Source organism: Fusarium sambucinum, chromosome II, assembly GCF_050947815.1.
Source record: "Fusarium sambucinum isolate potato_lamoka chromosome II, whole genome shotgun sequence".
Taxonomy (NCBI): Eukaryota; Fungi; Ascomycota; class Sordariomycetes; order Hypocreales; family Nectriaceae; genus Fusarium; species Fusarium sambucinum.
The window spans coordinates 6,494,185-6,506,789 of NC_139293.1; the positions used below are offsets into that span (position 1 = coordinate 6,494,185).

At 48.1% G+C, this 12,605-nt stretch overlaps 5 protein-coding genes across 5 annotated transcripts; 2 read left to right on the top strand and 3 right to left on the bottom strand.

Annotated features, from left to right (window-relative positions):
• Positions 1–1,841: 1,841 nt before the first annotated feature.
• On the bottom strand, positions 1,842–3,967 carry FSST1_009109 (Zn(II)2Cys6 transcription factor domain-containing protein; the record flags this gene model as incomplete). The annotated part of the gene is made up of 4 exons (XM_083226055.1): positions 1,842–2,500; positions 2,548–3,062; positions 3,110–3,652; positions 3,843–3,967. 4 exons carry the CDS (start codon positions 3,965–3,967, stop codon positions 1,842–1,844), a joined length of 1,842 nt encoding a protein of 613 aa, XP_083085070.1.
• A 467-nt stretch (positions 3,968–4,434) lies between these two features.
• FSST1_009110 (uncharacterized protein) lies at positions 4,435–5,825 on the bottom strand (the record flags this gene model as incomplete). The annotated part of the gene is made up of 2 exons (XM_083226056.1): positions 4,435–4,785; positions 4,833–5,825. 2 exons carry the CDS (start codon positions 5,823–5,825, stop codon positions 4,435–4,437), a joined length of 1,344 nt encoding a protein of 447 aa, XP_083085071.1.
• Positions 5,826–6,635: 810 nt separating this feature from the next.
• FSST1_009111 (U2 snRNP complex subunit YSF3) lies at positions 6,636–6,995 on the top strand (the record flags this gene model as incomplete). The annotated part of the gene is made up of 3 exons (XM_083226057.1): positions 6,636–6,638; positions 6,690–6,896; positions 6,951–6,995. The coding sequence occupies 3 exons, from the start codon at positions 6,636–6,638 to the stop codon at positions 6,993–6,995; spliced, it is 255 nt and encodes an 84-aa protein (XP_083085072.1).
• Positions 6,996–7,210: 215 nt separating this feature from the next.
• FSST1_009112 (Smc5-Smc6 complex subunit NSE3) lies at positions 7,211–8,279 on the bottom strand (the record flags this gene model as incomplete). The annotated part of the gene is made up of 4 exons (XM_083226058.1): positions 7,211–7,752; positions 7,800–7,931; positions 7,981–8,203; positions 8,253–8,279. 4 exons carry the CDS (start codon positions 8,277–8,279, stop codon positions 7,211–7,213), a joined length of 924 nt encoding a protein of 307 aa, XP_083085073.1.
• Positions 8,280–8,581: 302 nt separating this feature from the next.
• On the top strand, positions 8,582–12,000 carry FSST1_009113 (mitochondrial inner-membrane-bound regulator-domain-containing protein; the record flags this gene model as incomplete). The annotated part of the gene is made up of 3 exons (XM_083226059.1): positions 8,582–9,836; positions 9,882–10,189; positions 10,240–12,000. 3 exons carry the CDS (start codon positions 8,582–8,584, stop codon positions 11,998–12,000), a joined length of 3,324 nt encoding a protein of 1,107 aa, XP_083085074.1.
• Positions 12,001–12,605: the final 605 nt, after the last annotated feature.

The following is a 12,605-nucleotide window of genomic DNA, read 5'->3' on the forward strand; positions in this document are numbered from 1 at the left end:
CTAAGGCAGCACTCGGTACGGTGCAGGGAACAGGGCGTCTCTTGTTTGTTTGTTTTCCTCTTTTCTTTTCATTCTTTCTGGTATTGCTGCACTGGTTTTTAAGGGGTTCATCTTGGAATACCGTATTAACTTATAAAATCCGGTAGCGCGTTTTGCTACAGTGTAGCTGTAAGTAGTTACATAGCGCAAAAATCTAACAAATGCACCCTATAGCATCCTAATACTTACCGTTACATGTGCGGATTATTGACTCAAGGAAATATATGCTTGCATGTTTGTTGATCTTGACTTGTGCGGAATTATAAGACTCATGACGTTGTTGTTCCTTAGTAGGTAGTTATACTTTGACCGCCCACACATGGCTTCTTGTGCTGTGCGTTCAAATAATCGATTGAAAGCAGTCGTAGACTGGGTTGGGTCTTGAGCCGCATCATACTGTCCAATAAAGAGCTCAGACAATGTCCTGCAGAGGCACTGCTTACATGACCATGGAGTCTAAAGGCTGTTGGTATTTACATTGCAGTTTCTCGTCGATTTATCGCGTCCTGTCAGCTTGACGTTGTAGCTGCCACCTGGGGGGTACTGGCATTCAAGTTTGAAGCCGATGATATCCTCGCCAGCGAGAAGTAACATGGGTGCATACACCTCGTCTATACCATGCGCAGAGTTCTGGACTCTTGATTGTTTGAGTATCGGCCAACATCACCGGTGAGGCTTATCCATCTCGATGAGCCCGGCTGTTTAACCAATGGCTACGAGACACCCACGTAAGGGCGATAGCAGAATACTGACAGGGTAGGGTTGTATTCATGTGGCTAGACTTCTTGATTATGCAAGTTAAAGTATGGTCGGCGCTTCAGTCTTGAGCCGAGGCGCCTCTGCTGTGCTTGTCTAGCTGTTCAATACTATATTGTGCATGTAGTTAGTTGGCAGTAGTCATGTACGCAGGGTATGCCTGAGCTCGTGATTGTGTCACGCACCCTTCTGCGTTTCTTTACACGCTCGGTAACCGGTGACGGGAGATTGTCCAGAGAAAGTGTTTACCGATATGCATCTGCCTTTGTTCAGAGCTTGGGGTTGATGGGGGGTTACTGTTACACTCACTACTACACTCTGCGAAGGTAGGGTAAGGTAAGTAGGTCGAGGCAGAGCAAGGTAGGTAGCTTACCCACGTCGGCGGGCCGAGCCCTTGGACGGGTGGACGGGACGGGCGCGAAATCTTGAAACCACGAGCCAGGGGATTGAATATGCTGTGTGACATGAAGGGTTGTCATGTGGAATAGCCGATATCTATGTATCAAAGGAGGGGCGTTGGATGTGACGACAGGGGGTGGGAAATTGGGAAATGTCTGAAAAGAGTCGTGTGCAGAAGGGAAATGGATCGTGTGGAAAGAGGTTATTGGGCAACTCTTGGGTACGGGGAAAGGGTCCGGTGAGTTGATAGATGACAAGGGTGAGATCCATTGCTGCAACTGGCATATTAATTAAGATCATGGATCAGATAACTTGTTGTTCCCCATGCAGACAGCAAAGTCCGAGGAAGGGGGGTAATGCAGGCATGACATATTTGGGACCAGACTCTATAAGTAGCTATACTATTTAGGAATACACTGCATTTGATCAACTCAGGGATCAATCAGACAGTAAAAGTTGTCAATAACGTTGAGAGGACAGAGTAGATATGGTCAGGTTGCGTCAGTGAGACCTTTGTCACATGTTTGTTTATCAAGAGACAATGCACTGTCAAACCCAAGATAACGCCATCTGCTTTAATTACACTTGAAGAGACATACTTCAATTGGTGCACAGTTATAAAAAAGATAAGATGCCGTTCTGAGACCTCAAGTCCCCATTGTGTTATCATCATTCGCCCAGCTCATAGTCATGGTCGCCCAGAGGTCATGATACATGGGCTGCTGTCCTTCGGTGTTGAGGTTCTGCGTCGGGAGCACATATTGAACGTCGAATCCCGCGTCCCACGCGGTTAGGTATGGTTGCATATCTTTATCAAACATGGGACACCCTTGATGTCCCAGAGGTTTGTTCAAAACTGGTGCTGTCAATATGGCGACACGTCGGTTGTATTTCGTCTTTAGTACACGGAGTATGACCCGGCTTGCAGAAAACACATCTACACGTTTGCTCGCCGGTGTGAGATCCTCAGGGCCCTCGGTCATTACCTCGAGGAACTCGCTAAAACGTAGCTGTGAGCGTGCCCATGCATGGTCCCAGTCCGGAACGTCAGCGATGGGGAATGAGAGACAGACTGCGAGTATGACGCATAGAATGAACTTTGTCCAGTCAACGCTGGTGAAACATGTAAAGTTCTCGAGGTTCATGAGGTGGTCCAAGAGAGTACGGATGTTGTTCACGCAGCGAACAAGGCGGGTCGGTGACGGGTTGATGAAGTTAGGCTTTTTTGTGTTGATACGGGTGAGATAGAATATAGAGCCACCTTGGAGGAAGATTTCAAAGAAAAGAGAGGCGAGTTTAATGGGTGCTGGATGTTGTTAGAAAGACACACAATACAAACTGGATATAGCATACCGGAGCGCGAAAGATGCGGCACCATAGATTCCTTCATATCTCTATGCTGCGTCTCCAGCCCAAGGAGCATGAGTTGAACCTGTTGATTAACCTGAGGATCGTTGTCGCGTACAGAATTATTCGCTGTGTTCGTCATGCTCGCTAGCTTGGTGAGATAACTCAACGAAACATCCCCATCGACCTCGGCATGTCGTTGCAAAAGGTCGCAGCAGGTTTCTGTCCAGTTCGTCCAAGCGGGAATCAGGTTGTCTTTCTTCTTGAACATAAACATGAAACTGTCGGATTTGTGAGTGATCTGGTCCTGGTGCGTTTCTTGGAGGACGTACTTTGACACGGCGTAGTAGTATGCCAGATACACCCGTAGCCGGTCGAGCTGCGCACTGCTCATTTCTCCTGGGATTGCGCCGCCAAGATGGGCTGGTTCTTGGTCAAGCTCGAGATCAGTTACGAGATCACCAGCCATGCGATAGTATTGGAAGGCTTGTCTGTTCTTTGGCCTGAGATGGAATGGGTACCTATAAATGTTAACAATGTGAGGCGACGGGTATGGAAGCGGACGCACCAAGCGCAGTAGATCATAATGCCTTGTAATAAGTCCATACTCCTTTCGCCGCCGGCGATGAACTTGAGGCCCAGAACTTTACGGAACTCTTCATCGTAAAGGGTGTGTCCTTGTAAAGTCCGCGAACCGGAAGCAGCAGCCAGAATAGCCAAGAGAACGAAAGGTTTCGTCGCAGCAAGACTGGCCACTGTCTCTTCGGGCATCAGAACAATGCAAGGGTAGTGAACCAGCATCCTTCTAAAGGAAGCCAACAATGACTCGGCAGAATCGAGGTTGAACTGAGGCTTTGCATGTAGAGACTGGATCGAATGCGTATGAGATGAAGAAGGCGTAGGGAAGCATGTGAGAGGTGAGTCTTCAAGAGTGCCGAGATCTGTATCTCCATCCAAAGGGAACATCGAGTCCATGAACTGTGCATGGGTGTCGCGCAGATTGTCAAAGTTGTCGTCCACCTCTGTTTGAGTAGAAACTTCAAAGTCAATAGTGAAAGTCTTTGAGGGTGCTGGGGGAGGTGGCGCAGGTGGTTGATGAGTCTCCATAGCACTACGAGATAATATCGGTCAACTTTTATTTTCAGCATGACTTAGTGGTGAAGTCTTACTGTTTTGTTCTTCGCCTCCGTGTTCGGGGTCCCATTCGTGATATGCATTCCTTCTTTGACTCCAAACACCTTAATCACCACGCCTTTGTTAGAGTAGATTAGTTAGGTGTGGTTTTAGAGGGGAATCCTTACTTGCGACAGACCCCGGGTTGTTCACTTGGCTGGCATTTGATCTTTGCTGCGCGACATGCCTCGCAGGCTGTAGAGATTCTCTTGCGCGCAGGGCATGATTCGATTGGTGACGGTTCGCTTGCCATTTGTATCTGTGAGTGTAAGACAATGGAAATTAATTGGTCTATAGATGGATGCGACAAGTATTGGTCAAGGGATTGGTTGATTGATTGTTGGAAGAAGATGGGAAAGAATGTTGGCTTGAGAGTGAGATTCAACCGCCAAGTCTCCGGTGTAATGAGAAGCCGAATCCTCAATCGCCGACGACCCTCGGATCTTACGGCCCACCAACCAACCATGAGTCTGTATTCATCTGTGAACACCGCCCAAAACAATGCCTAACATAATTACATATATGCATACATGCATGAGACTTGTATGCCTAGTCACATCATAGAGCATTGTAGAGCCAAATTATTTCCGTACAATATGGGTACTGTTGATGCAATTAATAAATACTAAGGTGAAGACCAACTTATGAGTCCAAACCAAACTTCGTACAAAACTATGCTCCTCAGGTCGACTCAGCTACTACATAGTAGTACAACCAATCTCACTCGACCAGCGAGAACTTCAACCCCGGGTTCCCCTCCTTCAGTATCTTTTCAGCTGTCTCCCAAAGTGGTAACGCAAGGTTGCTGACCTCATAACCAGCAATCGATGTCATGTGTTTGCCTTCTCTGTGTCTCCCAATGTTTGGCTTTGCGCATTCTATTGAGCAGTATACGGCAACCTTCCCATCACCCTCTACCGACCCTTGTTCTCTTATGTCGCACTGGTCGATGCAATCCTTGCAAACCACAGCCTTGGATGTTATATCTTCTCCCGTCGCTGTGTCCTCGTAGTCGTATTGCACACATCTATCCCCCGCCTCGCAATCGTGCTCCCTATCAACATGGTCGTTCTGACAAAGTTAGCCTCTCATCTGAATAAACACATATCAACACTTACAAAGCCCTTGTCTAGGCATTCATCCGAGCAGTAGACCGTCATCTTTTGTCGGCCACCGAGTTGGACAAGTGCTTGGCAAAGTGGACATGAAAGGACATTCTTCGGGTCCATCGGCTTTGCGCAAACAGTACATGGTGGTAGGTCGTACAAGTAATCAGAGATAGCTGGCGTCTGGCTTGCTTGGGCTCGACTCTTGTTCTGCAGCCTGTTCTGCTCAAAGGCCATCTTTGCTCTGCGCAGCTCATCAAGGCGGCCCCTGTGGGTATCCCGTTGCGGTTCCGTCGTGAGGTTCACTTTGAGGTCTTGGGCGATGCGGTCGATGACTTGCTCAATCGACATGGTGTCGCTTGCCTCGTATGCTTCCAGGTATGGCTGTGCGTTCTCTACGACTTCTCCCGTCTTTGAATCCTTGAAGAAGAAAGTGATGTAAAGCTGTTTTAAAGCTGCGGCATCATTCCTGACAGTTGCAATCTTCTCTGTCAGCGAATCCACATCGGCTTCCCAGTTGGCTGGTTTTCCGACGCCCTCCCAGATTCTCTCAATTAGTTCTTCCCGTCTCTTAACAGGGTCGTCCAACATTGCTCTCAGCTCGTCGGGGTCCGCTCCACTGTCTCCTGTCGAGAGGAACCGTGGGTACATGCGCAGCACCCAGCGATACCACGCCTCCTTTTCTGATTCGATGCTATCCTCAATGGTCTTCAAGTCCATTTTCTTGTGGTCCTTGACGTCGGTGAACAAAACATCCAGCTCGTTCAGGAATGCTCTTCGCTGTGAGAACCACTCCCTGCCCTCGGCGTCGCAATAACGGGCGCGCATTCTGTCGAGAACTTTGGGGAAGCATTTTTCACAGTCTACCACGCTTCGTTTTCCGCACTCTTCCAGACATGTTTTCTTTATGGTGTCCACCTCGCCGGCGCATTGCTGTCTGTGGATCCTGGCGGCGCTGAGCTCTGTCCAGTGTTCAGGCAGAGCAACCCTCCCGTTTGTGCCCATGTCACAGTAACGTGGGCTTCAATTTTGAATTCGATTCTGTCAGTATAGATGAATAACCTTGGTCCGACAATATCGTGGCACGATAGTGTTTAAGTCGGGAGGTTGGTAAGAGATGGAAAATGTTGGGGGTGGCTTGAGTGGTGAAAACCGCAAGTATGCAGATATCGGTTAAAGTGTAAATATGAGTGCAGACGTATAAGATCTAGCTCACTTGTTCGTTTTTGTTGTTTGTCTATTGTTATTGATGAGATGAGAAGCAGGGCGTGATGGACCTTGAGTCTCGAGACCTCGACCGGTTCAGTTTCACCGAGGTTTATGCGATCAGAATGCTCCCACCCAAGTTTACTATGCAAATGTATCAGTGGCAGGTTTGATGGGGTAATCTTTCCTAGAGAACATGCCGTGTGTTGAGCGGTTTGTAAAACAGGTGAAATTACATAGAAGCCTCTTTGATATGGAAGGGAAGACTGTGTACCTCATTACTTACACTGCACATGCCCATTCATATTACAACAAAATCATATTACAAACAAACACCACTAACACATTCATTTACATCTTCTTAATAACAACAATAACAACAATATTATAAAAGTTCGTTTTGCCTTTACTTTAAACATATTAACTGTGTGAAATGCCACTGTTCTGCCTGTGACTTCTTATGCATATAACGAGGTTCCATTTTAAGCGGCTAATCTTATCAGTGACAGTAATCCATCAGTCGCATCAACTTTCATCATTCCACGATCTCGGCGCAACCAATCCCAAACAATCATCCCGAACAGATACACAGAAACAAATCAGTAAACAATGGTACGCGTCATTCAATCCCATTTTGATATTCTTAGATTCTAACAAAATCAGGCCGATAAACTCAGAACTCAACAAGAGCTCGAGCGCCTTCAGGCAAAGTACATCGGTACTGGTCACCCCGACACCACCAGCTGGGAATTTCGTACCAACATCCAGCGCGACACATACTCTTCTATCGCTGGTCACCGACCTCTGCTTTCCTACATTGCTCTGGCTGAGAACGAGCCTATCGCCAAGGTCCGCGCTCAGATGATTAGGGTATGTTTGACTATACAACTTGATGGACAACCAACAACTAACAATCTTGCGTAGAAAATGGTTCAACCCTGCGGTCCTCCTCCTCCGCGCGAAGATTAGAACGTATACGATTGAGCGACAATATGAAAAGCATACAAATATTCGAAACTGGTTTGGCTTGGACATTCAGAACGGCGTCAAGGACTGATACCCCGTGGAAGGGAGGATTTTAGACATACAATACGAGAGCTCGCCTTCATACTTTACATGCAAACGTAATTCGCTGAGCTGTATTGGGTATCATAAAGCCGACCTTACTCCTTGTTCCCTCGGTCTCATTCTTGCATTCGACTAGCTTCCGCATCGGCCTCGTCGTCGTCATCGTTTTGCTGAGGCTGTCTAATATTCAGACTTGCGCGCAGCTTCTTTTCCATTTCTTCGTTCCAGCTCTCGCCATAGATTTCTCGTGTCATGCCCATCACACCGCCCAGCCCGACTTCTTCCTTCCCGCGCGGCCCAACATGCCATGTAATGATATGCTCGCCATCCTGACCTAGAGGCGGCCGCTCGACTCTTTTGATGACATATCCTTGTCTTTCCATCTTCTTGAGGATAGCCTCTGTCTTGTCCATCGAGACGTTTTGATCGGCATTCATGCGCTGGAGGTGACGTCTCAACTTTTGCTCACTGAGCTCGCCGCCACTGAGCGAGATGAGCGTGATAATCAGTGTGTAGAAACCTGCGTATGTAGCCTCATCGTCCGGGCTGGGTGTTTTCGAAGGTCCGAGAATCGCAGCGCTACGATAGGCTTCCGGTAATGTAGAGGTGAGGATGTAGGAGCCGGAACCGAGCTTGGGCTGTGAGTTACTCTTCATGGCTATGCTTCGTTAGTAGGAATCTAGGTATGAAAGAGATTAGACATGCCTTGGCGCTTCTCCTGTAGCGTGACCTTTTCTCTGACTGGCAGCTCTCGCATCTCCATGCCCCAAAACTCTCGCAGCTGCTTTTGCGCCAAGTCGAAAATACGTCTGAAAGAGCGACCTTGGTTTCCAAGAACTAGACATTTGTTAGCCTAGGCCCAGCGTCCGAGATTGGGTTTCTTTACCTCTTTCCTTAATACCATCTCTTCTGATGATAGTTCTTGAGAATTCGCAGGATATAACATAGCGAACCAGCTTCTTCGCTAGTTGTTCATCGGCGCTCTGCATCTGAGACCTGTCACCATCCATCTCAGCATCGCTAGGTTCTTGGTCGTTATCTTCACCCTCGTGGTCAACTCTATTTCTTTGTCTGGGGCGGACATCTTCCTCTGATTCATCAGCCTCAACCTGGGCTGGGTTAGCTTTGTCGTTCCCTAATAAATCACTAGGGACTTACAGGTCGGCGGCGTCGTGGTGTAGGCATGGCGGAAAGGGAGACCTAAATCAATGCGTAGAATTGCTCGGACACAGTTGGATGATACAAATGAAGTTGCAATGAAAGTGTGATTAAAAGACACTGAATTCACATGGTTTGTTAAAAGGCTATACGCGGTTGTTCTTACATGAACGCGTCCAGGCTTATCGGAGAACCACTTGCCGCTTATCGCTTAGTCGCTTATCGGATAAAATTTCCTTGGGCCTCCAATTCTCAGTCTTTAACAGGACCGATCGCATTGTCGCAATCCGCTCCCTTGATGGCGGTTATTCTTAATATTTTCTTTCTCGATGATTTCTAGAGCGGTTCGAGTACCGCGCATTTGCCTGGCATGCAGGTTCGGTCTCATAACACAGCGCAGCGCCGGATTAGGCTTTCGAACAAATCCAGTCCGTGAAGGTCTCGGACGACGATTGTATACATCCGACATAGGAAAATTGGGGGACAGCAAGGTTGAACCTTTGATTTCGAATACAGACACATCAGAGACCAACTCGGAAGAGCGGCTAGGAGAAAACGAGTCGACAACAACGATACCATTCACAGTTGCGATTGGATTGAACAAAAGCGACCCCGCCACCGAGATCGACCTTGAATCAACTCCAACCTCTCAAGAGAAGCCAATTGGATTCGCACGAACCGAGCTTGATGATATTTTGGACGGAGCATCACCCCCGAAAGGGAATGCAGAATATGGCCACTCTGAGCTGTCCTCCAAGCAACTATCAGATTTTTCTGATCATGAACTGGACGATCTATTAAACGAAGCAAAGCCAGAGACACCGTCGCCGAGCAATTCGAGTGATAAGGTCTCCGGACCACTTGATCTACCCCAACTCTATACAATACCAGAACATGGTTTTGATGTGGGCGAGTTTCCGGATGGAATGGCACCGCCAATAATAGAACCCCAGTTCAGGATATCCGAGCTACCTGATCTCGACGATGGGCTGTCTGGGAACTCTCAAGGTTCCAGGCAATGGCCAAAGCGAAGGTTACGCGATGATCTCATGCACGAAGAGCCACTTGGTGTTCCTTCCTTGGGACTTCCAGCCGATGCCATCATTATCAACAACCCGAATAAGACACGCATCGAAAGATCTCCCGTCGTGATAGAAGAGGAAGAAGTTGCACCAGCAAATATTGACTGGGAAAGTCTGAATCCTAGCGAGATCATCGAGCCTGAGGTAGAGGAGATCAATGCCAACATTGAAGAGTTCCGCCCTGATACTCGTATTCTCCGGTTGACAGAGATAGGGACTCTGGTCGAGTCTCTTTGCGACGGTTTTACTATTAACCAATTAAGAGACTACCATCGCGACTGCGTGCCGGAGCAGGAGGAAGGCGAGATTGTGAACTATACTTGGATCGAAGCGAGTGTTCCCTGGAAGTCGGTCAACTCGGTTCGAGTCCGCGGTACAGACAAGACAGCAATCGCCCAGAAAATCGTTTTCGACAAGTGGAGAGTTGATGTAATGGAATACGAGAACGACCTCGGAAAAGCCTACGTTTGGATGGATCCGGATATCTTCCCTTTTCTCTTATGTTTGTTATCCCAAAATTTGGATCAAAGCGCACAGTTACTAATAGATAATTCAGATGGCCCGAATAACACATCACGCTTGCTATGGATGTTGAGACGAGACTTTCTGGTAGGAGAAGATGAGAAGTTAACTTTGACCATTCAAGCGTCTCGACTCAACATCACGGCGAGGAAATCGACAACTTACGGTGTCCTTGCCTACATGGATCAGTACCTACAAGGAATGCGCTCTCGAACCATCTACGTATCCCCTTATCTCCCGACCGGCGCAAGCAATCTAAAACCGGCAGAGCTCAAGGAGCTTGGCCGCCTCACCAAGACTTCCATTAAGCGTGTCAGAGAGGGCGAAAAACAGGTACGCTATTTGGTCTTCAAAAGAGGTTTCGCCTACTAAGCAATTGTTAGAAATACCGGGTCTCTTGGTTGCCTGACTCTGATGAAACCCCGGCCGGGACTGAAGATATCGCTGATATGGTATTCCGCTTGATGGTTGGCCTTACGGTCCCTGGCACCCACGACGTTCTTCAGCGTATCCCCTTGAAAGGGGAAGATGAAGTCGGTGGTCAGTTTGTCTCGGTTCGAAGACAGACTCGAGCCATGTCGTGGAGAGATAAGCTTGGTCGGTGGTTTAGGGTTGCTGACCCTGTCACCAAGTCTTCCTGTTCTACCAAAGAGTCCTCGCCCCTCGATCTGGCGTCTTCCGCAGATTTGCCTGAGTGGAAAATTCCCGGCACCAAAGATATTACCACAGCAACGTTTGGTCATGTCCTTCACTCAGAGCCTCAGGATTCGATGAAGCTGCTCTCCCGCCAACGTCATATTCTATTACCATTCATCCCTCATCCTGCCGCCTTCTCCGCCTTGAAGCCTGATGACAACGGGATACTGAAAGAGTCTACGACCATTATCATGAACCTTGTGCCTCGTGAGGAACGCAAGAGAGGTCGAACCAGCGATGCACAGAAGGGGGTCAAAGAGCCTGCAGTCCGCATCAGAATACCCGTCAATCCAGACGCTGACTTTGCAAATTTCTGCCTTCCTGATGACCTGACTGTCGAGTATTTTGCTTCCTGGCATGTGAACGATTTGTTATTACCAACCGAGGCTGTTGATGTCCGCCTCCAACACGAACGCGTGGGGCCTTTAAGTCTCAACAATCACGATATACAAAAGTTCCTCAAGGCATTGCAATTTAACTTGGCTGAAGGCAAGATTCGAACGCCCGCTCAAGCCACACTCAACATCCCAGGGAATTGGTTGGACGGTGCTCGCACAGGTTCAACCCTGGGAAAGAAAAAAGAGGTCCTTTACGATTTCCGAGGTACTGAGATTCATAAGACTGTGGAAATGTCATGGCGAAACCACACATTGCGCTACTCTAGCATCGAGGCGGGGCAGCAAGGCGGCCAACGTCAGGAGATTACATTGAAGACCGGTTTACCGGGCGTGGGTCCTGTCAAGTTTAGTCCCCAGGTACGACAGAACTTTTTGCAGCTAGTGGAGGACATGGTCACTGGGAAATGCTTCTCTTGGCATGACGGCGACAAGTCCATCAAGAGCCGCCAGTTGGAAGATTACAGTTACGATTTGCCCGAGCAGGAGCTCACCGACGACATCATTGTTAAGGATATATTTGACGCAAAGGGTCGCCCCAAAAGCGTCAAACGAGCTGCCAAGAAGCAAGTTCTTGCTGATGAAGGTGCCGCCAAAGCCAGTGTGCCTGAGAACAGCGACTCTACCACGAATACCGTCGATGCCTCACGCGCTCAGAAGGCCGAACCCACAAACAGCAAGAAGAGCGCCGCCGCGACCGAGCGTGACAGAGTTCGCACCGAGATAATGAACAACTTCTTCGTAGTTGAAGAGACCAAGACCGAACCCTCTACAACCAGTAAGAAGAAACCGAGCGCAGCCCGCAAAGCCAAGGTCACGGCCCGCAAGTATACCGTTCCGGACCTGGAACAGCCCAAGAAGACCAAGGCAGTGCAGGTAGATCCGTTCCTCGCGCAGTTCACATCCCGCGTGACTAGCGACAACAAAGTCACGGATCCAAATGCTACCCCTGGTTTCTTCGACAGTCTTCCATCGGAGAAGAAGCCGAAGACGTCAAATAAGACCAAGAACAGCGGTAAAAGTGGCAGCAAGAGAAAAGGGGGCAAGAAATAGGTGATGTACAACAGGTCATATGAGTCGACAGAGTCGACGAGAAGAAACAGCCCATCGAAGGAGGGGGTCAAGTATCACGACAATTCATGCCAACGTTATGGGGATATATGATTGGAAATACCGTTGCGACTATAGAGATCTCTTTGGAGTGGAGGATATAGTCTTTCTGTATAACATAAAAAATATGTGTATTATATTTCATGTAACAACACCATTATTATTAGAATTATAGAGACTATGAATGTCAAGCATAGTTTATCAGACCACACATGGAGAAATGTCAGAAACTACATGCACAGTATCGATCGATGAGGGCCGAGGTGGAGGTGGCGAAGGTCCACAAGCAAGCAGTCATCTGAATAAAACATCATTGACAAGGCTGATAAATCAAAGTGATAGACGACAACGTCACGACAGCTTCATTTGCTTACAATTCACAGTGCATCACAGGTAGCATGAGGAACAATAAAGATTGCACGAATCACTTCTAGACTCTCTATTCCTATTTTTGATTTGCACAAGATCCCAGGCTTTTCTTTTCGCCTCATCTTGTACCCCCAGACATAAGCCGAGTGCTCATGCCAACATGATCATATCGTCGTAGA